Source organism: Propithecus coquereli, unplaced genomic scaffold, assembly GCF_000956105.1.
Source record: "Propithecus coquereli isolate 6110/MARCELLA unplaced genomic scaffold, Pcoq_1.0 Scaffold32, whole genome shotgun sequence".
Lineage (NCBI taxonomy): Eukaryota > Metazoa > Chordata > Mammalia > Primates > Indriidae > Propithecus > Propithecus coquereli.
This window is the reverse complement of record NW_012148841.1, coordinates 6032060-6055791: the sequence shown is the minus strand read 5'-3', so window position 1 is coordinate 6055791 and position 23732 is coordinate 6032060. Positions and strand designations below refer to the sequence as shown.

Sequence of the window (23732 nt, the reverse complement as noted above, 5' to 3'; positions counted from 1 at the left end):
CGCGTGTGTGTGAACTGAAACAGAAGTGCTTTCCCTTACTATATGTAATAACTTTTACATTTTTCTAGTTTAATTAGAAAAAGACAAAACAACAAAACATAAAAGAGATTGTCTTGACCCATGGACCAACTATTTAATTTTGGCCCCACAATTTAAAAAGTACTATTTTAAAGGAAAGCTCATTAAACATTTCTGTTTATTGGATAGATCTCATTATGAGTATCCCTTATTTGAAATGCTTGGGACCAGAAGTGTTTCACGTTTTAGATTTTTTCAGGTTTTGGAATATTTGCATATACATAGATATCTTGGGCATGGGACCTAAGTCTAAACACAGAATTCATTTCTGTTTCACATACATTTGATACACATGGCCTGAAGGTAATTTTATACAATATTTTAAAAATAATTTTATGCATGAAACAAAGTTTTGAATACATTTTGACTGTGACCTGTCACATGAGGTCAGGTGCGGAATTTTACACTTGTGTCATCATGTCAACACTCAAAATATTTCAGGTTTTGGAGCATCTTGAATTTCACATTTTCAGATTAGGGATGATCAACCTGTATAATGATCATTTCTTCTGCTGATAATATAAATAAATATGCTTTTTATTTTAGAGGGAAAAGATTTGTTGCAATGAAAGTTGTAAAAAGTGCTCAGCATTATACAGAGACAGCCTTGGATGAAATAAAATTGCTCAAATGTGTAAGTACTGCAACAATGTGAATTATATAAGAAATGTTAATGACTTAAAGTCTCACATAGGGGTTTTTCTGGGTAATACTAAATTAAAGTTGAGTATTTTTAGGGAGTTCAAATACTGAATCTTTTATTTTAAAAATATCACTTTTATTAAAACAATGTTGGTTGGTATAATGGGAAAAGAGTCTCCGTCTTAAACTCCTGTGTTCTTGTAATCATTTTTCTTTGCATAGGTTCGAGAAAGTGATCCCAGTGACCCAAACAAAGACATGGTGGTCCAGCTCATTGATGACTTCAAGATTTCAGGCATGAATGGGATACGTATCCTTTACTTCCTAATGGCTGGGTCATAATACATTGATATTTTTTCTTTTTACTTTTAAGAAATGGGAATATTTCAAGCCCCTATAAACTTCTTTTGTTACTGTATCACTCTCAACATAAAGACTCTAGGATCATTGCGAAGTGTTCTAAAATGATCCCCTAGAGTGATCTGCAAAGGATTTTGGGGGTTTGTAATGTAGTAGCATCTTAGAAACTTTTCTTTCCTTCGTTCCTTTCTCCCTCCCTCCCTCCCTCCCTTCCTTCATTCCTTCCTTCGGCACAGAATTAATTACCAATCGTTTTTCATTAATTGTGGTGAAGTTTATTTTTTGCAGTGGTAGACAGCACTTCTTTGTGCTTTAAAGTTTCTAAAATCATTGCATAAGGACTATCTATGTATGCCCCAATGGCCGCAAAACACCATGTGAGGATAAAGTATTAGTTGAGATAATAAAAGGAAAAATGCTTGAAATGTCAACATTCCTAGACTTGCACTTGAGTACTGTTAGTACTGAATAGTACTAATAATACTAAATTCTGTGTCCAGAGTGATAGAACGAAGTCTTTTAAATAACTTCCTGCAGAGGATCATTTTTCTGCCAGGTAAATTCAGAAGTATTTCGGTTTTCTTTTTTCTTTTCTTTTTTTTTTTTTTTGAGACAGATTCTCACTCTGTTGCCCGGGCTAGAATGAGTGCCATGGCGTCAGCCTAGCTCACAGCAACCTCAAACTCCTGGGCTCAAGCGATCCTACTGCCTCAGCCTCCCGTGTAGCTGGGACTACAGGCATGCGCCACCATGCCCAGCTAATTTTTTTCTATATATTTTTAGTTGTCCAATTAATTTCTTTCTAATTTTAGTAGAGACGGGGTCTCGCTCTTGCTCAGGCTGGTCTCGAACTCCTGAGCTCAAACAATCCGCCCTCCTCGGCCTCCCAGAGAGCTAGGATTATAGGCGTGAGCCACCGCGCCCGGCCCGGTTTTCTTTTTTTTAGTCCCAGTTTGTCTACTTTGCAAAAAACCTTGTAAAAGTGGAGTGATGTATTTTCTGTACTAGTTGGTATATCTGATATAAGCCAGTGCTTAATGGAAGAGATGGTCATAGTTTTTCTTTAAGAAACGTTCATTATGAAAAATTTCGAACATGTATAAAAGTAGAGAGTGTAGTACAGTGGATTTCTGTAAATCCATCATCCAGGTTCAATGATTATCGTGGTCTGGCCATAGTTGCTACATCTGTCCTTTCTCATTAAATTATTTTAAAGCAAATCCTAGAAGCCATGTCCTTTAGCTTTAGTAATGTCAGTGTGCATCTTTGAAAAAATATGAACCTTTATAAAACATAACCATAAAATTCACTGAATAAATCTAACATTTTCTTGATACCACATCATACATCCTCATTCAAATTTCCTTGGTATTGCTAAAATAAATCTTTAACTACTTGTTTGAATCACATTTCCACAGTGTTTTCTCCTAAATCATCTTCCTCCTAAGTCTGTATTGACTTACTTTTGTTGTTTAGTTGAAGATAAAATTGTTCAATGTATGTTTTCTCATTTTTGTTAGAATATGATATAGAATATTTGTTGTCCTCAAAAAGAAATTATCCTGATGGAAGTTAATGATTCTTGAAAGATCAAAGAGTTTCTTGGGGGGGATGGACATGCTTGAAGCTCTGATTCAGATGGGGCAAAGGCAGTATCTGTAACGTAATCATCTGTTACCCTCGTAATATGCTGAATAAAAAAAAAATTAAAAAATATTAGGGGCTGGGCGCGGTGGCTCATGCCTGTAATCCTAGCACTCTGGGAGGCCAGGGCGGGCGGATCGTTTGAGCTCAGGAGTTCGAAACCAGCCTGAGCAAGAGCGAGACCCCTTCTCTACTAAAAATAGAAAGAAATTAGTTGGACAACTAAAAATATATAGAAGAAATTAGCCGGGCATGGTGGCACATGCCTGTAGTCCCAGCTACTCGGGAGGCTGAGGCAGGAGGATTGCTTGAGCCCAGGAGTCTGAGGTTGCTGTGAGCTAGGCTGACGCCACAGCACTCACTCTAGCCTGGGCAACAAAAAGCAAGACTCTGTCTCAAAAAAAAAAAAAAAAAAAATTAGTTATTCCTTTTGCTTTTTGAAAAAGATGGCCTTAGGCCTAATACTAGGCATTTTGTTGGAAAAGAAATGTGTGGCAGGCAAAGGTGTCTCATGACTTCCCTTTCTCTTTTGAGAATATCGTTTTTGACTGTGCTGCTATTAAGTTGTGTGGGTGCTTGTTGGTTTTGAGGGGCTCAGGAGGACATGATTGGGGGTTGCAGAGAGGGCCTCTGTCTTACCCTCACCCTCCCTCTGCCTGGGGAGTTGGCAGAGTGCAGCCCCAGCAAGAGATGACACAGAGCAGAGTATCTCAAGACCTGCAACTCAGAGCTGAGAGCACAAATGGAGAGAAGAAGATAAAGCCTTCAGTTTCCAGAATGCTCTGTTCATATTTTCACGTTGGATCTTCTTTGATGGCCCTTTGTGTGCCTGGGGTAGGCAATACTTTAATTTCCCAGAGCTCAGGAATATTGGGCCACTTACTGACTGGGGGGTGCTAGGGTGTGTCAAGAGCTAGGGTCTTCTGGTGTCTCTCAGGCCTTTTGCTTTTTCATTTTGACCACTTTTGTTATTCCTGATAGTATTGATGTTGTATTTAATAAAGAAATAAATGTTTTGCAAGTGACACAATGATGCTGCTTTTTGTAACTGCCTAACTCCAGGAAATGCATCCATGAATGGTCCTTAACTGTGTCCCAGATGTGTGCATGGTCTTCGAAGTGCTTGGCCACCATCTCCTCAAGTGGATCATCAAGTCCAACTATCAAGGCCTCCCTGTACGTTGTGTGAAGAGTATCATTCGACAGGTAAGGCTTGTGATGACAACTCCCACCCCCAGTACGTAATTGGCTGGCCTTTAAACATTCTGAACTGTTGTTAGATCAGCTTTACATTTATTTAGTGATATGCCATTCTGTCTTATAAAGGGAGCAATGTGTAGTTGTTAGGTGTGTATTTCTTTTGGCATATCAGTCTTTTCTAAGGTAGGTGATATGGTATTGATTAATCAAAAATTGTCTTACCCAGTATCTTTATTATAAAACATCCCATTTAGTTCCTTAGGAAATAATTCAGAAGAAATAATTTCTTGTGTTTATTTACTATTTCTAAGTATCCTTGGATAGAGGGTAACTCAAAGATAATTTAACAGTTGCTTATAAACTTTCAGTTATAAGGTGACTAAGTTCTAGAGGTTTATTAAACAGCATGGTGACTAGACTGTAGTAACAATACTGTATTATATACTTGAAATTTGTTAAGAGAGTAGATCTTAAATTTTTTTACCACACAAAAAAAGTCTATGTCAGGTAATGGATAGGCTAATGAGCTGGTCTGTGGTAATCACAGTATATACATATATCAAAATAGCACACTATAGCACACTATACTATACACTGTAAACATATGCAATTTTTATGATCAGTTATACCTCAATAAAGATGGGAGGGGAGAAGAAATGTTTAAGTCATATAGGAGTTACTGTATTAGATTTGTACTTTGTTTAATTGCCTTAGTCAAAAGAAAACCCTCAGGGTCTGGCTTAGAGGTGATGCTTCAGTAAATATTGTAGAATGAAAGTATGCATAGATGGAAGATCTTCTAATTAGTTTACCAGATTCACTTTTCTGCATGGAATATATGTCAGTCTGTATTCCACTCTTTGCCCATGTTGCCTTAGTTAAGAAAGATTGCAGGCCGGGCACTGTAACTGACGCCTGTAAGCCTAGCACTCTGGGAGGCCGAGGCAGGAGGATCGCTTAAGCTTAGGAGCTCGAGATTAGCCTGAGCAAGAGTAGGACCCCCTCTCTACCAAAAAATAGAAAAAATTAGCTGGGTGTGGTGGTAGGTGCTTGTAATCCCAGCTACTTGGGAGGATGCGGCAGGAGGATCACTTGAGCCCAGGAATTAGAGGTTGCAGTGAGCTATGATGACACTACTGCACTCTAGGTTGGGGGACAGCAGGACTCTGTCTCAAAAAAGCGGGGGGGGGCGTTGTGAATTCAAAAGATAAATGCCTAAATAAGAACTTTCCTAACAGATAGTATTTGTTTGAATACATGCACATGAGTAGGTTTTTTAACCCGTTTCATAAAAATGTTGAAGCTTAAATTTGTGTAGTAAAATCATCCTAGATTTTGCTTCTGAAATTCTGTCCAAGTAGCTTTGTTTACCCTGCCTTTTGTATTTCAGATCGACAGCTTGTCTTCTGACATTACAGATGTTACTTGGGAAGAGGGGCTAGAAAGAGAAAGGCTGTCTGCATTGGCTTATATGTCAATAGGATTGAGATGCTTCTGCATAATACTGTGCTAGGTGTACCTGTATGGCTGCAACAGATTTTGGCCAGCTTTTGTTTAATAATGTATCTATTCCCTCTTGGATTTCAAATAGTAGCATTTTCATTCATTATTTTAACATAGGCTAATACCTCAAATGAAAAAGCAATTTTTCTTTTGTGGAAGAGGTTATGTGGTAAGGGTAGAAAGTAATATATTAATTGGAGTTATTTGATCCTCAGCTGACACTTGGGTATTTGTAACATTCGGTGGCAACTCTAAAATCTAAAAAAGGAACTATCTTGTTCCAACTTGGGAAGAATTTCCTAATTATCTCTGATAAAACCTGAAGATGTTAAAGGATTTATGTATTTTAAAAAGTAGTAAATAATTTCAGAAATAGCTGCCTGCATGTATTTCCCACAAGCTCTGTTACTCCCCGGAACCCTGTCCTCTCAAAGGTGTCTTCTGTTACCATAGGTGACTGACCACATCACTACCGTTCAGGCGTGGCATGTAAGAAAGTGAATACACAGATGAGCCATTGATGTTTATTTTATATTCTAGAGAAGAAAAACAAAATCTAGCCTTTCTTAGCAAGTAGAGGGAGTCTATAAGTTGAAAGACGAAATTCTGAGAGTTTAAAGGAACCTTAGTGCATACTTGTTGAATGAAGAGATGATTTAATGCATGTGTTTTTCTCACTGAAATTCAGGTGCCCTGTCCTTTGTGGAGACTGAGAAAGAGCTCTTGTAGTACTGCATTAGTCCAGAAAAATTTCATGATGACATTTTGATTCTATCATGTGGTTTGCATTTTCTTATATGTAGTGTTAATGGAACTTTGGTTTGGTTTGGTTTTTTTTGTGTGTGAAATCTTTCATTTAAGTAAGAAAAATATTGCCATGGATTCTGGATTTTTTTCTAACCTTACTTAACTTACTTCAGTGTAGTAAGTTGTTTAAGTGCTTACTTGTCCCAGTTGATAATTTACATACCTGAGCTTCCCTTTACTCCCTTTGATTCAGCCTGTGCGTTCAGTATCTCTGACTCCTGGGTAGCACTGGGAAGATCCTTTATCAAGAGACCTACACAGTTAATGTCATTTCCCAAACAAGCCAAGACAGGCCTGTTTTCTTAATATTCTCACTCTTGGCCTCTCTGCCTTCAAAGTCAGGTGTAGCTGACTGTTCCAGTCACTCTCCTTGCTCTGTCACTTGCTGTACTTCCCCGGGTACCCACCTGCTGGACTCTCCTGTGCCTGCTTTTTATTCTTGATGTTCTTCCAACGCCGTCCCCCTTAGTTCAAGCCTTATCACTTCCAGCCAATACTTTTTCAAAGGCTTCTTTCTCTCTACTCTCCCTGCACCCCGCCCATCCTATTCCAGTTCCCTATTCCAGTTCATTCTCCTTTCCATTGCCGCTACCTTCTTAAGTAAATCGTTGCTTTAATAATTCATACTCCCCATTTAGAATCTTTTAGTGGCTTCCCATTGCCTGCTTGCTGAAGCTCAGCATTCTTAGCCTTCATGAAACAATATAAGGAGTGATTAAGAGCTTGAGTTTGGAGTCACATGTACCCTATTTTAGTCAGAGGACTTTGGCCTAATTATTTAACCTTCTTAAGCCACAACTTTGTCAATAAAATGGGAATAGTAATGGTACCTGCCTCATTAGATTATTGTGAAGATATAATGAGATGCTATAGCAAATATTTATTTATGGCTTAATATGTACCAGACACTTTTCTAAGTAAAAAAAAAAACCCTGTGAAATACCCTCCTGATTTTATCAAGAGCAAATGGAGGCCTAGAGAGGTTAAGTAACTTGCCTCTAGTCGGGAAGTAACTTAAAAAGTAGTAAGTGATGGAACAGGAATTCAAACCCAGATAGTCTGGCTTTGAGCTTGTGTGTTTACCATTTTGCCAAATAGCACGTGATACATATGGAATACTGGGCCTATGTCCAATAGAAATTTGTCACTTTTCTTCCTGAGAACCTGTTTAAGATCTTCTACCATCTGCTGTCATCATCTGTATTTTCCCCTTACAAACAAAAATTTATGACCATCAAGTATCCTCTTTTCTTCCTGGAGTCTACCAAGTTACCCATTTCTTAGGAATATTCAAAGATGTCCCAACATTTATAAGCACATGCAGATTTACCAGAATTTTTATTCATACATTTTTAGTGGTTTCATTTTATAGGTTGTTTAGGGAAAATACATAGTTATAATAATCTTGACCCCTAACTGCACCTTGCTATTTTTTTCTCTACATCTTTGGTCATTTCTTTTGTGCTAGGCTGGCCGGAAATGCCATCCATTTCTACCCACGTTTTTAAGGTTCATAATCTCACCATTATGACACAAAGGCTTCTCACAGCACGCCAGTTGATAGTGATATGCTTCCCTCCTTGGAATGCCTGCAGTTCACATTCGGTCCCACAACTAATGATTGCAGGGTCTTACAGTGTGGGCCAAATCTTCTCAACCCTGTCTTTGTCGATATTTCAGACCAGATACTTCTTTGTTTTGGAAGCCTGTCCTGTGCATTGTAGGGTGTTTGGCAGCATTCCTGGTCTCTAGCCCCTACATGCCAGTATCAGCCACTACCATCCCTGGTTATGACAATTAGAAAGGTCTCTCGGCCGGGCATGGTGGCTCATGCCTATAATCCCAGCACTTAGAGACTGGGGTGGGAGGATCTCTTAAAACCAGGAGTTCCAGACCAGCCTGGGTAACACAGTTGAGACCTCGTCTATCCCTGCACCTCCCGTGCCCGCAAAAAGGGAAACTAGCCAGGCTTGATGGCACATCCCTGTAGTTCTAGCTATTCTGGAGTCTGAAGCAGGAGGATCACTTGAGCCCAGGAGTTTGAGGTTACAGTGAGCTATGATTGCACCACTGCACTCCAGCCTGGTGACAGAGGGAGACCCTGTCTCTAAATAAAATAAAATAAAGTATCTTCGATCTTTGTCGCATGTCCCTGTGGGGGCAAAATTTCCCCTCGTTGAGAACCACTGGAATAAGAGAAATTGCAAGGTGTACACGTACATACATTGGTGACAGACTCAATTTCAAGTCCTAGCTTTGGAATGCCCTATTTTGTGACCCCGATCAAGTTACTTAGCCTCTGTTTCTTCATTTGTAGACACAGGGTAGTAATCCATAATTTGTATTACAGCTTTATAGTGGAGATTAGGCATGAGGGACGACTTGGAACACATCCCTTATGGTAACACAAAGGAATGTCTCCTCAGCTCCACTGCACACCTCTGAGTTAAGGGTCATGTATTGAGTCACACATCTCTTTGTATTTTCCTTCATATTTTAGATGGCCAGGAAACATCTTGGCTGGTTGTCTTTCCTTAAATGAGGGAAGAAGTGTATGTTTCCCTTATTCTTTACAAAATGGCTGATCTTTCTTGTAATACGACAGCTCATAGACAAACATTTCCACTTGTTGATTTTCCAAAGGTAACGACAGAATTGAATCAGTTGCTTTTTCAGGGTTTTCTATACACAGTTGTCAATCCTTTGGTCAGTTCTTAGTTGTCCTCCTTTAGCCGTGGTGATCCCGTGGGGCAGAAAAGGGCCATCCCGGTGGCACCTGGTGGTGGTTCCAGGCACACGCCTTCCGGGTGCTAAGTCTCTGGCCTCAAGCATGGAATCGTGTGGCTGTTTATTTGCCCCTCAGTTTTATTTATTTATGTTTTTCTTTGTAAGTCACTTTATTGAGTTTGATTTTGTGTCTACTTTTTTTTTTTTTTTTTAACCTCTAAGACTGAAAAAAGAAAAGGGCATTATTTGTGGTACGTTAAAATATGTGCCTGTGGTGGTAGTTCCTTTAAAACCTTTTGGTGCTCTTTAAAAGTGGCTTTGACTTTCCCATGTAATTGAAAGGGTGGCTGGCATTTTACTCTTTAAAACTTTATAATTTAATTCACTGCCCTTTACAGAAACCTTGTGAGAAGGCGGCTGCTTGCTATTAGTTAAAGGAGGCTTGCCAAGGGCAAGGCTCAGATTTTGGTGACTTTGTTGCAGGGCTGGAACACCAGCAATTACCGTGATAGCCCTGCATTTTAAAATTATTATTACTCTTTCTATTATCATGATTGTAACTGACATTTATCGTGCTCTTTCATGCACTGCTTGTTTTCGGTGCTTTATTTGTATTATGCTATGTAGTCCTCATCACAGCCCTGTTCGTCCAGGGGTGTTAAGGTCTTACTCTACAGAAGATATTGCCCAGAGAAGATAAAAATCTTCCTTAGGGTCACATAGTTAACTGTGGTGGATCCAGGATTTGAATCCAGGTGGTGTAACTCCAGAGTCCATGCTCTTAACCACAGGGTAGTGTAAAATGTCCTACATAGGAAGATTTGGGGTTATTTTAAATTTTAACATGTCTTTGTGAAAAGTGTACATTTGTTTCTGTTTGTGGTAAATGGTTTTCTTATGCCATAATAGTTGAGCTAATAATCAGATTGGTTGGTTATAAGAATAGCCATTAGATTTTATGAAATAAATAGTTTGTAATATAATATGTGCTGCAATATGTAAGCTAATGGGGCCTTTAAAACCTGTGTTTTTCCAAACCTACCCCTAGGGAGTGGTAGCCCCTGCGGCATGGTGGTGCCCTGGCAGGTTGTCTAGCCCGTTGTTGTTGACTGATTATGTCTACACTTACTATTATTCGCTTGTCATTTAAATTACTTTGATGGTCCTAGTTATCAGTAAATTTGCTATGATCGAACCAGTAGTCAATTTTAGACCAGAAGCTTTAATTTTAAACTGGTAAACATTTTGATATTATTGATTTGTTCAGCATGGTAGTGCATATGATTCTGTGTTAACTTGGAATTCTCCTCAGGGTGCGTTGGGTCCTCTGCTCAGAAATATGGCGAGGTGGCTCCCTTTCAAGGGAGCTGAGCCTCTTTCCCGACTCACTGCTTTGTGCAGTCTGAATGCTGGGCACGCAACTTTATCTTTCTTCCTCATGACAGTCAGGACAGCTGCTGGCTTTCCCTTTAATTCTCACCAGCTAAGAGTTAGAAAGAACCAGAAGCAGAGGATATTTCAGGCCAACGTGGATGAGGGTGACATCTGGATTTTTTTGTCTGAGCATGTCTCTTGCTCTTGTCCTCTTTTGTTGTAACAGGTATTTCCATACTCCTCCGTTAAGTGGAACATCACGGCTTTCAGAAGCAGTTTGTAGGATTCACCTCATGTCTGTCTGAGTGAGGAGGAGAAATCCAGTGGGAGCTTTGGCTTTCCTAGTAGGAAGATTTCTAGGCTTGAGGAGAGCCCCTCTGGTGTTTTCCTCCACACCCACAAGTAATCAATATCTAAATTAAGGACTCCCGCTTGGGGCCAGCCTCCTCTCCTCTGCCAGTCCATCTGGCCGCCTGTTTGGGTTTCCCTTGGTGCTTCATTAGCTTCTGTTACCAGCAGACTAAAAGTCAGGCACAGTCTCACTGCCTTGTGTCCTTTATTCAGCTGTGGGAAGAAGAAAGTCCCCATGTTGTCACCAGTATCAGAACATAATTCGAAAAGTTGCTGTCATTCTATTTCTCCTGACAGTTTAAAATTTTGGGCAAAGCTTCACTCTGAGCGGAGCAAGGCCAGAGAGGAGAAGTCTCCACATTAGTTTAGGTTTATTCCTCCCTTTATCTGCAAAATTAAGGACCTATTTCAAGCAAGTCATGGTGGAGAGGAGCCAGTCCTTAGAGACCATTCTGACCAAGCTCCTTGTTTTACAGATGAATTTGAGGTTTGTAGAAGGAAAGGGACTTTTTCTGAGTCCACAGCTAGTTAGTTCCTGAACCTGAAGTGGAGGCCTCTAGCTCTCCCAGCCCTGGACTGTACTTTCACTTCTGCACTGCTCCTGAACTCTCGGGTCTAAAATGACTCCACGTGGAGAAACATGGCACCTGTTCCTGAAGAGTGTGGTCTGGTTTCTCTGTGTGGGGTGATGGACAGCCCTTTCCCTGGCCCATCTGTGGTTGGAGTGATTGCAGCTGTCCTGGTAGCCAGAGGGTCTCTGCTGCCTCCTGCTGCTGATGCCAAGTATGGTTTTTAGGCAAGAGAGACAAACATACAATGATTTGACAAGTGAAAGTAACAGGAAAAAATTAGTAGTGGCTTCTTTTTAACGCAATGGCTTCTGTTTTTGGGGGGTGATGCTTGATTCGTTGCTGCCACCGCCCTCCCACCCCATCATCACAGTTCTTCTGCATCAGTGGTTGCAAGAGTGCCTGTCAGCGTTGGTTAGTTACAGAAATGCTGTTTCTGAAAATAAAACCTTTTTAAATAGTAGTTTAGAATTAAAAGAAATTATGGAATCATTGCTGGATGTACCATACAAGTTATCAAGTACAGCCCTTTCATATTAGAGTTTGTGACAATTGAGATCCAGAGAAGTTTAATAAGTGACTTAAGACATCGTAGGTATCTAGTCAGTATCAATACAAATCTTAGTTCCATTTCATCATCTATTTTGAGATTCCTATGTGCTAGGCCTTATTTTTGTGAGTTTTCCATAGATTAATTTTTACTGTATTTGTGTCTAACAGATATGTTTTCTGCCTTTTATCGTGAAAGCTCAGCGTGCTTAAGCACCTTGCCCAGGGGTAACACAATAAATGATTGAGTAGCAATTTGAGAGGATTCTGAGTCCCAAGGTCAAGTTTTAACATTGCCCTGTTTCCTTTCGTGTAATGATTTGCATTATCTTAAATAACTTAATTTGTCCCCGTGGTAAAGTCTTTTCCTTGTATTCATTGTCAGACTTTATTCCCAGCGATTCTTAAGGAAAATTAAGCCAGTTGAGTGCAATAGCAAACATTTAAAAAATCTGGAATCTTAAATTTTTGCTGAGAACAGTTATTGCTTGTCTTGAGTGTATCATCGTGTTTGGAAACTCACGTGAACACATTTGTACACTGCCGCACGTTAGCTCTTACTTAGATAGCCTCCTAGACAGTAAAACAACCTTTGAACTGTGAAAGAAGCCAAGGTGGGGAAGTTATGGGCAACTCTTGTGCATGAGAAGGTGGTCAAAGGATATTTTAGCAGAGAAAGATACTGAGATTTTTACTTTGCGTTAGTATTTGGTAATTGAAATACAATTTCAGCTGAAAAAATTTTAAAGTGTTTAAAATTTCTCAAAGATCTTATTCTTTGATCTCTGCAGGCTGGATATCATCGGTGTGCCCATCCATTAATTTCTTGTACTTCTCAGAATCTTTTGTTGTTCAGATATACACACATTATTCAGTTTGCACAAGGAAGATGTATAAATATCAGTGAATAACTTATGGGCCCATTGGATTGTATTCCCTTCAGGAGTATAATCTTATTATTTATGGAAATACATAGTGGTATCTTTCTTACTGTAGGTCCTTTGACATTTTAAACCTAATTTAAACATATTCTAATTGTGATATTATGTAAAACAGTAAATAATCTATGGTAAAAAGTCAAGTCTTTCCTTACCTTAATGTTATCCATTTTACTGGTACTTATTAGGAACTTGTCAATAGCTCATTAAATCATATTTGCTGTGTCCATGATTCATCTTGGCTTCTTTTTGGCCAATTCTCCCTCACCCCAACCCCCACCCCCACACTTTTCCTATCATGAATTAGTAATCTCTTTGAGGACTGTTACATACCATGAAGACAGGGATCTGTGTTGTTCTATATCAAACACCCGGGATAGTGTGCAGCCTGCACTAGGAGCTCAGATGATGCTTGTTCAATGGATTTATGTAAAAATACTTTTTAAGGAAAAGTTATTTTAAATGATTGAATAGATTTGGGTCTTATTTAAGAGACAGGTATTCCTGTTTTCATTGTCCTTCCAAAATCTCTGTTCCCTCTCTCTTCATTATGCTATGATGTTATTCTTGAAAGTTGTTAGCCAGGTACTCAAGGTAAACAGAAACATTGGGTTTTTCCTGGGAATTTTCCATTGTTGATGATATTATGTATCTTCTGCTTGTCCTTTTCACACTTCCTGTCTCTTGTGGACAGGGTGCCTAAATGACTTAGTGTTTGAATGGTGATGCTGATATTTGTTGAGCATTTGGAATTTCTAAGGTATGGGAACCTTATCTATATTGTAAAATTATTAATAAATTCTGTTTATGGAAAGAATTGAAAAAATCCTTCTCCAGTGGAAATAATTCAAGAAAAACATTGGCCTTGCACTTAGGTCACTGGCTGTTTATAAGTGGGGGTGTGTGTGTGTGTGTGTTTTAATGTGGTAAGCCTATGAATGTTTGGGCTCAAAACTTTCCTTTAGTCTAATGCTGTATTGTTGTCTAGATACTAGAGCAGTTCTCTATTTAAAGTAAATCCTTTTCCTACAATATTAAATATGTATGCATATCATTAGCCATCAGGGAAATGTAGATCAAAACCACGGTGAGATACCATTTCATATCTACTAGGGTGGCTAAAATCAAAAAGATAATAAATGTTCAGGATGAAGAAATTGGAACCCTTATAACATTGCTGGTAGGAATGTAAAATGATGGGGCCACTGAGGAAAACAGTTTGGGCAGTTCATCAAAAGTCTAAATATAGAGTTACCATATGACCCAACAGTCTCACTCCTAGGTATATACCCAAGAAATATAAAAACATATGTTCATACAAAAATGTATACATGAATGTGCATAGCAGTATTATTTATAATAGCCCCAAAATAGAAACAACCCAAATGTCTATGAAGTGAGTAGATAAACAAAATGTCGTATATCCATACGGTAGAATATTATTTGGCAATAAAAAGAAATGAAGTTCTGATATATGCTACACAAAAATGAAATTTGAAAACATTATGACAGTTACCAAAAAAATACTCTATTTGATTCTATTTATAGAAAATGTCCAGAATTAGCAAGTAGATTAATGGTTCCTTAGGAATGGAGGGGTTGGAGGGAGATGGGGAGTGAATGCTGATAAGTATGTTATTTCTTTTTGGGGCGATGAAAATTTTCTAGATTACATAGTGGTGGTGGCTACACATCCAAAAATCATTGAATTATACACTTAAAAGGGTGAATTGTATATGTGAATTATTCTTTCAATAAAGCTGTTATTGAAGAAGTATATACAGTTGACCCTTGAGCATTGTGGGGGCTTAGGGGCAGTGACCCCCTGTGAAGTTGAAAATTTGAATATAACTTATGACTCTCCCAAAACTTAACTACCATAGCCTACTGCCTTGCTGATAACATAAACAGTCAATTAACACATATTTTGTATGTTATATGTATTGTATACTGTATTCTTTTTTTTCTTATACATGGGCCACCAAGTTATTATATATACTGTATTCTTATAAATAAACTAGAAAAAAGAAAGTGTTATTGAGAAAATATATATTTACTATTGATTAAGTGAAAATGGATCATCATAAAGGTCTTCATCCTGATCATCTTCACACTGAGTAGGATGAGGAAGAGAAGGGAGTGATCTTGCTGTCTCAGGGGTGGCAGAGGCAGAAGAAAACCCAGGTGTAAGTGGACCCACACAGTTCAAACCATATTGTTCAAGGGCCAACTGTATGTAGATGCATTTGCTTCCATGAGCATGAAGTATCTCTGGAATGATATACATTGGTTGCTTGTGGGAAGGAGAACTGTATTCCTATGGGGGCAGGGCTGGGAGGGGGAGTTTTACTAAATATCCTTTTGTGTCTATTGAATTTTGTACCGTGTGATTGTATTACCCGATATGCAAATAAATGAGAGTTAAATAATGACATATTAATAGCTCCTCTCAATTTTACTATGTCCAGGTTCTTCAAGGGTTAGATTATCTACACAGTAAGTGCAAAATTATTCATACTGACATAAAGCCAGAAAACATCTTGATGTGTGTGGATGACGCATATGTGAGAAGAATGGCAGCCGAGGCCACTGAGTGGCAGAAAGCAGGTGCTCCTCCTCCTTCGGGGTCTGCAGGTGAGGCAGCTGTGAGCCAGCTTGGTTTCGGTCTGTTTGGGAGCATTGTGAGTTTACAGAGTTGCACGTTGGAGGCAACTGAGTCAAATGTGTATATACGAGAACTTTTTGTAAGAGCTTTGTTGTTGGAAATAACTGCACCCTTTTCTTGAGAAGGAAGGTACCCCAATTAAATTATATTTTAATATTTGAATTACTGACCTTTGTCCTCCCTTAAAAGGTCATTTAAATTCTTAGCCGCTGCTTCATCTATATCTAAACACTTTCTTGTGTTGCCAGCTTCTCTGCAGAGGAGACTGTATTAACGGGTTTCTTGTAGCGAACTTTTAGTCATCAGAATTTTTTTTCTAGCTTCAGTTTTGTCAGAATGAGTCCCACTCTCCAGTTAGCTATATCAATCTGAGTTTAACTAGTAGTTTCAGAACTGGTTACAAAAGACCTAAGGGTGGGGGAAGAAGACCAAGTGACTGGAGTATTGGCTTATCTTTGTTTCTGGTGGTGGCCGTGAAGTGTGGATGTGTTTTTATACTCTTCCACGTTGTGCCTTGCGAATCGTCTGGCAAGGTACAGGCAAAGGGCTGAGGCTCCTGGGACCTTACCGCATCTCATTTACCACCATCAGCATGTTGTTTGGGTCAAGTTTTTGGTGCTGGTAGGGTCTAGTCACGTGATTTCTAGACTACTTGCTGAACACTTGGTACAGTATTTGATTTAGTTTAGTTGTATGTACATCTAATCCAAATTGTTCACTTTATTATGTCTAAAACGAATTTGGTTTGGCGACTATGGGATATTTGTGAACCTTTCTCCATTTTCTTAAATTATAAGTCAGTGCTTTGGGATTAACTTTTTGAGATGTACTGGTGTTTAATTTTAGATTAATAAGAGAAATGGTTCAGTATGATCAACTTCTGTTATGCCTTTTAAGAGTGAGTCATTTGAGTTGGATAAACTTTCTCTAGATCCCTTTGATTAAGAAGCTCTGATTATATTAACAGTTTTTGAAGTTGGGTAGCCATTAAAAGACCGTAATTATTTCATTTTGCAATTCGAATTACCTACATAAAGATATGTGTCTCTTTTCTTCTAAATACCCATTTTGTTTTATTTTGTTTTAGTGAGTACGGCTCCACAACAAAAACCTGTAAGTACTTACACATATACTTATATTCACCATGTCAAAAGGGACTATTATTGAGCTTTTCAGATTATAAAAAAAGTTCTAATTTATATTAATTTAAAAGGTAGATATGTTTATAAATGCTGTGCATCCTCAAATATTTAAGACTTACTGTTTTGTTAAGTTGAAGTGATTTTTACAGAGTCGAAACAGTTAAAACTGTTACAAAATGGATCATTCTTATGTATTTTCTGGAGTACTGTTGGCCAAGTCTGGTGAAATGTGAGATGCTACAGAGAGGGTTTGAAGTATAATTATTCTAAAACACTTTACGTTATTTCTGATTGGCTTCTAAGTTACCTGTTTTTCTGAAGCTGTTCTAATTTTTTCCAGCCAGTTGTTAAATATGAAAGAGTGATCTATTTTGTGGTCCTGTCAAAACACTGCATCCAATGAAACAACCCCAGTTTCGAACGAAGTTCCAGAACAAGGGGGAACTGCAATAATTAGGCTTCCTGGCCTGCTGAGGAGCCTGAGTCATCTCCCATGGTTCTGCCTTGGCCTAAGGCACTTGAGTTTACTGATCATTTGACAGATTGGCAGTTCTCATTGGCAGTACTTTCCATGTCAGATGGCCATGACTGGAGGCAGACAAAACTGTGGCTTTTTCTTTTTTCCCCTTTACTTCATATGCTCATTTCATGGAATTCATGTTGTCTTGGCTGTTGATAACAGCTCAATATGAGAGACCCACACACAAATAGTGCTGTTGACCAACAGTGAAATACACCTGCGTTGGTAGGGTTTCTTTTTTGGCAAGGAGGAGATGAGATGATGTTACGTTGTCTGTAGGCAGTAGCAAATAACTTGTAAGAGGAGCTTCTTATTTAAAGCCAAGTGTATTTTGGAATATTCAGTTCTCTCTGGTGAAGCCTTATTGGATTTAAGCTATATCCCTCTGAGGGCAGGACCTAGTAGTAGACCCAGCATGTGATATTAGCCAGCACCAATGCACCAATTTTCTTTTTTTTTTTTTTTTGATTTTACTATAACCGTAACCACAGGTGGATCTCATGTCTGGACTTGTGATTTTAGTTGAAGGTGAAATGAAAAAACAGAGTTTATTGGTATTTACCATGCTGCCAGAACTACTATTATGTAGTGCTTTAAAAAGAAGCAAACTGACCTATGGTGTTTTCTTTTCTTTTTTTTTTTTTTTGTGGTGTTTTCTTAACATGTTATAGATAGGAAAAATATCTAAGAACAAAAAGAAAAAACTGAAAAAGAAACAGAAGAGGCAGGCCGAGTTATTGGAAAAACGCCTGCAGGAGATAGAAGAATTGGAGCGAGAAGCTGAAAGGAAAATAATAGAAGAAAACATCACCTCAGCTGTACCTTCCAATGAGCAGGATGGTGAATACTGCCCAGAGGTGAAACTAAAAACAGCGGGATTAGAGGAGACGGCTGAGGCAGAGACTGCGAAGGACAACGACAACGACAACGGTCAGTGTAGTCAGGGGCCTGGGAGCTCCATTGCCAGGGCCCTGCAGGTCACCACAGGGATTGGCTTTGTGCTGCCGCTTCAGCTGTCGAGGGTGATTCTCTCCAACTCCCTGTTTGGGAATATGGGATACAGCCTGGCACTTTATCTGTGAACCATATGCCAGAAATATGTTAACATTTCAAAATAGTTTTTAAAAAAATGCAGACCGTCTGAGAAATACACCACGTCTCTATCATGCTAATGACGGTCCTTCCTTTATTTTGTGATTAACCCTTTACCTGATTGTGTTGTACCACAACCTTTTTCTTAAGATCGCAGAGGAGAGGGTAGAAGTGGAAGTGCAACTTTATTTATAAATGGTTATTTTCCCCCAAAGCTAACTTTTCTCATGAGTAAGTCAGTTATTAAATAAATGAAAAATGAGATGCGGAAAACCTAAAAGTTTGTCCCAAAAGCCAAGAGGTGTTTACTCTGTGGTAAATAAATTAAGCACATTCAAAAATATATCTTGTTGAAGGAATTAAATGCCGCTGTATTAAAGAGAGTAACAAGTTCTAATTCTTAACCCATCAACTTTTTAAGGTGAGGCTGAAGACCAGGAAGAGAAAGAAGACACTGAGAAAGAAAATATTGAGAAAGATGAAGATGATGTTGAACAGGAACTTGCGAACATAGACCCCCCATGGATAGAATCACCCAAAACCAACGGGCATATTGAGAATGGCCCATTCTTACTGGAACAACAGCTGGATGATGAAGAGGATGATGAAGACGACTGCCCAAATCCCGAGGAATATAACCTTGATGAGCCAAACGCAGAAAGTGATTACACATATAGCAGCTCTTATGAACAATTCAATGGTGAATTGCCAAATGGACGACATAAAATTCCTGAGTCACAGTTTCCAGAGTTTTCCACTTCATTGTTCTCTGGGTCCTTAGAACCCGTGGCCTGCGGCTCTGTGCTTTCTGAGGGATCACCGCTCACTGAGCAAGAGGAAAGCAGTCCATCCCACGACAGAAGCAGGACGGTGTCAGCCTCCAGTACTGGGGATTTGCCAAAAAGTAAGTGTTCCTTCCCATCACCTGTCTGCTTTCAGTGGTTCCAGGGTCATGCCTTTGACAGATGCCATGAAAGGAATTGGCTGGAGGTAGCAAAGCTATGCATGTGTGCACTGATCATTTCCATTTTATTATTTTTATACCCGTGAACAAGTGATGTGATTGAAAAATATGTTCTGTGCCACTGGGCTTTCTCTTGCTCTCTGCATATCAGATCTCATTTCTGAGCTTTTCTCATTCTTTCTATATTTAGTCAGTGACATTAAGCCTTTGCAAAAACCTTCCAGCTCTAGCAGTATACACCTTGTAGCTTTCTAGAATGTGTAGTTTAGTTTATAATTCGTATCCTCCCATCTGATAGCATTATGTTTAGTATTTGTTTGTTTTTCTATTTAAGAAAAAATATGCCTTCTCTTTGGCTTTATTGAGAAAGAAGTGTATTTTCTTCTGATAGTTGTTCCCGATTATAGGACCTTGCCATTGATAACTGGCCAAGGACTGTAATTTTAAAGAAAGTGGCATGGATTTAAATGTAATGACAGATTGTAGATTGAATCTTGTGTTCTTGTCCACCTAAGAATGTCCTGACTTATTTTGGGAGTGAATGCCAAGTGACTTTAGTAAGTTGAAAACTGGGTGTCACGGTTGGTTTCCATTCTGGCCCGCAGTGGAGAAGCTCAGAAACCTCCTCTGCTCCCTCTACTGACAAGACTGTTTAACACATGAAGAGTAATTGCTGAGCCAGCCCTGCAGATAGCCCAGCCCCAGTCATTCCTGCAGCCCCTTTCCTTCCAGCGGGATGCCATCTGCATCCTGATATGTGAGCTGGTTTGGTTCCGCACTGGCTATAACTCAGCATCCTAAGAATGTGTTTTCTCGACTTGGCTGAACACGGTCAACTCCTGCTCTCCTTTACCCTGGCCAGGGAGGGTTTGAAGGTGCTTATAAAGTGGTTTCACATGGAATGTAGGTTCATTTCTAGGAAAGAGCAGTAGTGAAATGTACCTTCGGCAGATTTGTGGTTGCTATTGTAGCTCAATATTTGCCTAACTTACAGATAAGTAAAGATACAGAAAGTAATTTATAAATTACCTTTTAAATTCATTTTTATTCATATTTGTTTTGTGAGTAGCAGCTTGGGACAGTAGCTTCAAATACAGGGAGCCCTCCTTATCCATGGGTTTCGCATCTGTGGATGCAGCCAACTTCGGGTCAAAAATATTCAGGGGAAAAAGAACCCCTGTGTCTGTAATGAACATGTACGGACTTGTTTTCCTTGTCATTTTTCCCTAAACAATACAGTATAAGAACTATTTATTTATATAGCATTTATATTATATTAGGTGTTATCAACAATCTCAAGATGATTTAAAGTATACAGGAGGATATGCATAGGTTGTATGCAAACACGACGCCATTTTCTGCCAGGGACATGAGCATCTGTGGATTTTGGTACCCTTGGAGGTCTGCGAACCAGTCCTCCTGTGGATAATGAGGGACGACTATATATCAGATTAAATCTCAGCTCAAAGCTTAATAGTTATGGGACTTTGGTTTCTTAACCTCCCTGAGCCTCAGTTTATTCCTCTATCAAAGGAAATATTACTACTATGGAATCAAATAAAACAGGTAAATGGTATAGGTAGATAAATAATAACATGAAATATATAATAACAAAAACATTCTTGGTGACTGTAGGTTGCCCTAGTCATCACAAACGCTGCAGGGAGCACGATGGCTACTTCTGTTTCTGTTACCGTGTTGTCAATATCTGAGGTCCCGGCAAGTAGAAAGGCTTATTTATTATTTAGCACAGTCACTTGGTTTGTAACTAGTAGATCCTGAGCCCAGGCCTCCTGGTTTCTGGTCCTGCTCTGTCTGCCACATCGTGATTCACAGTGGGAAGCAGGCAGGAGTAGGTAGGTATAGATTTACATCTGGAAAGAGAAAAACATCCCCACATGACAAAGAGAAGTAGGGGAACCTCAGGTTGAGGTGAATGACAGTGGGTGAAGAGAGGACAATTTCTAATTTAGACACAGTGTAGAATCCTACTGGAGACAGGTGATTAAACTAGAAGCATGTTGCTTGGGTGTAAAGAATCGTTAGGTACCTAGGCAGAGACTGTCCCCATCTCTCGATAGGCGTGTGGCTGTGCCACCGTCCCAGCGCGCTGGCTCACGTGGGCCCCACTCTGCTGACCCTGCCACCTCAGCCTTTGTCTTCCCTCAGCATTGCTGGCTCTGCTCTGTCCTGTCCTCCTCTGGGCGGTTCCTTAGTCTTCTTCAGACATCTTAAATGTTGGGGCCTCCCTGATGTCTGTTCTCAGGCTCCTCACACAGGTCTTGCCTGACTGAGCTGAGCCCTCCTGTGACATCCACTCCTTAGCGTGGCACTGACGGCCAACTCCACGTTCATTCAGCAGCTGTCGAGTTCCAGCAGTGTGCTAGACCCTGTTGTGAGGACTGAGGACATAGCAGTCAACAAAGCCGCAGTGCGCTTGCCCTCCTGGAGCTTACGTGCCGCGAGGGTCGGCGGCCAGCGAGAGCTGCCTCCTGCTAAGCCTGGTGAGGACGATGCAGTGTGGCAGGGGCTGCTTTAGGTCCCATCCAGATGGTGACGAGGTAGCATTTGATCAGAGACCTGAAGGATGTGAGGAAGCATGTCCCGAATCCAAGGAAAGCACATTCCTGGCAGAGGAATCTCTTGCTCAGTTCTCCTGTCTTGAGGTTCACTTATCCACCTGATCCTGTGACAGCACCATCTGTGTGTCACAAGGGAACCTCAAACCTGACACTTCCAAACCAGAGCACCACTTGCCCTGGCCACCTGCTAAACATACTGTGTTGCCTACACTTGTTACCACCTTCTGGTGTTGCTCCTGTGAGACACCTGGTCATCGTGTATCTGCCTTTTTTCTCTCTCATCCGTTGGGTCACCACGTCCTGCCAGTCGTACCTCTGAAGTCGGGGTCCTCCTTGCCTAGCCCGAAAGCGAGCACCGTCACTGCTGGCCTCACCTGTTGCAGAGGCTCCACGCTGGCCTCTCGGCTTCGTGTTCTCTCCAGCTTCCATCCCCCTCTGCCTTTCAAATTGCTCTTCCACGTAGCTGTTAGGATGTTTTTGAAATATGCTAATCAAACCAGTCTGTTCTTCTGCCTGCAGTTTTTCACAGCGCCCACGATCTACCGCAGTCTCTGCAGTGGAGTGTGCGTGTCCCTGCGTAACCAGCACCGCCCGTGGAGGCACAGGGAGGGCAAGTGTTAGAACATAGAACATCTCTCTCCGTTTTTTATTTTGAAGAATAGTACAATGAACAACTATGTATCCTCCATACAGATTCAACATTAACATTTTGACAAATTGTATGTATTTATTTTATACACACATTGTATGCTACAGATATTGGGACACTTCACTCCTAAATATGTAAGCGTTCATCTCCTGAGAGATGAATTAAGGCCTTCTTTGTCATAACGGCAGTACCATCATATGTAAGAATATTAATAATTTCATAACACTTCTATTATTTATTCCACAGTCAAATGTCCTCAGTTACCCTACAGTTTTCCTTTTTTCTTTTTCCTGGTCCAGGACACAATGGGACATGGTGTCTGGCCTCCTGGTGACGGCTTCCTGTGTCCTCCACAGGCCACAGCTCTCTTCCCCTCTCTTCTCTCAGTCATACCTTCCTTAATTGCCTGGCCGTTGCTCATTTTCAGTATCTCTCTCCTCACCTGAGTGTAAACTCTTTGAGAGTACAGGATGTTCTTATCTTTGTATCCTCAGCATCTAACTCATTGCTAAGATAAATATTTATTGAATAACAAACAGATGAGTAATATCTGGTAAAATTCTTCTACTCTTCCCTTTCTCCTACCTTTTTCTAATCAAAACTTTACTCTATCCAACACACATACCATCCTCAGTACCTGTTGTATCAGGTAGAAATAGGAAGTGGGTTTTTTTTGTTGTATTCTGTTTTATTTTTTATGGATCCCAGCCTCTTACCAAACAGGCTTTTTCAGTATTATTGAATTCTAGGGACACACCAGGGACAGGATCTACTTACCCAGTCTTTTCTTGGAGGCACTCAGTTTTGGTTTCTACTTTGGTCATTTGATAACCAGGGGCAGCCTCTCCTGTGGGAGGTGTTTTTTTGTTTCCTTTGTGGTAGGCGTACGGCCGAGGGGCTTGCAGTTGGACACCTGGTATCACAGGAACATGAGGCTAGAGAAACAATCTTTCTTGAGAGTTTGTATAGGTCCTTGTCACTAGAGCAGAGTGTACACATTAGGGAATAGTAGAAGGCGGCTTGGGGCCAGACTGAGAAGACTGAAGAACTTGAATGCCAGGCTAAAGAATGTAGACTTTTTTTCCTAGAGTAATTTGGCAGCCATCAAAGATGAAGAAGAGGAGGCAAGGTTCCTCTTAGATTATTAGCTTATAGAGCCATAGCACTGATCTTGGCTCATCACATCTGAAGGACAAAGGCCCTAGAGCAGGGTGGTCTTGTTTCATTTTACTTGCGGAATATATCTGGAATCCTTTCATGTCACCTGATGGTGACCCAGGTCACCTTCAGTCCATGCCTGCACCTAATGTAGCCTGCATGTTCGTCTCACTTCGGCTGTTGCTCCTCAATCTGTTCTCCATCCAGCAGTCCAGAGA

At 40.0% G+C, this 23732-nt stretch overlaps 1 protein-coding gene across 2 annotated transcripts in view; it reads left to right on the top strand.

Moving 5' to 3' along the window:
• The window catches only part of SRPK2 (SRSF protein kinase 2), an 80166-nt gene that overhangs the window by 33535 nt on the left and 22899 nt on the right, over positions 1-23732 (top strand). For both annotated transcript variants that reach the window (XM_012650332.1, XM_012650331.1), the window contains exons 3-9: positions 625-712; positions 943-1030; positions 3824-3930; positions 15211-15376; positions 16495-16520; positions 17741-17999; positions 18583-19065. In XM_012650332.1, the coding sequence (XP_012505786.1) occupies positions 625-712; positions 943-1030; positions 3824-3930; positions 15211-15376; positions 16495-16520; positions 17741-17999; positions 18583-19065 (1217 nt within the window). The remainder of the gene's footprint in view (positions 1-624; positions 713-942; positions 1031-3823; positions 3931-15210; positions 15377-16494; positions 16521-17740; positions 18000-18582; positions 19066-23732) is intronic.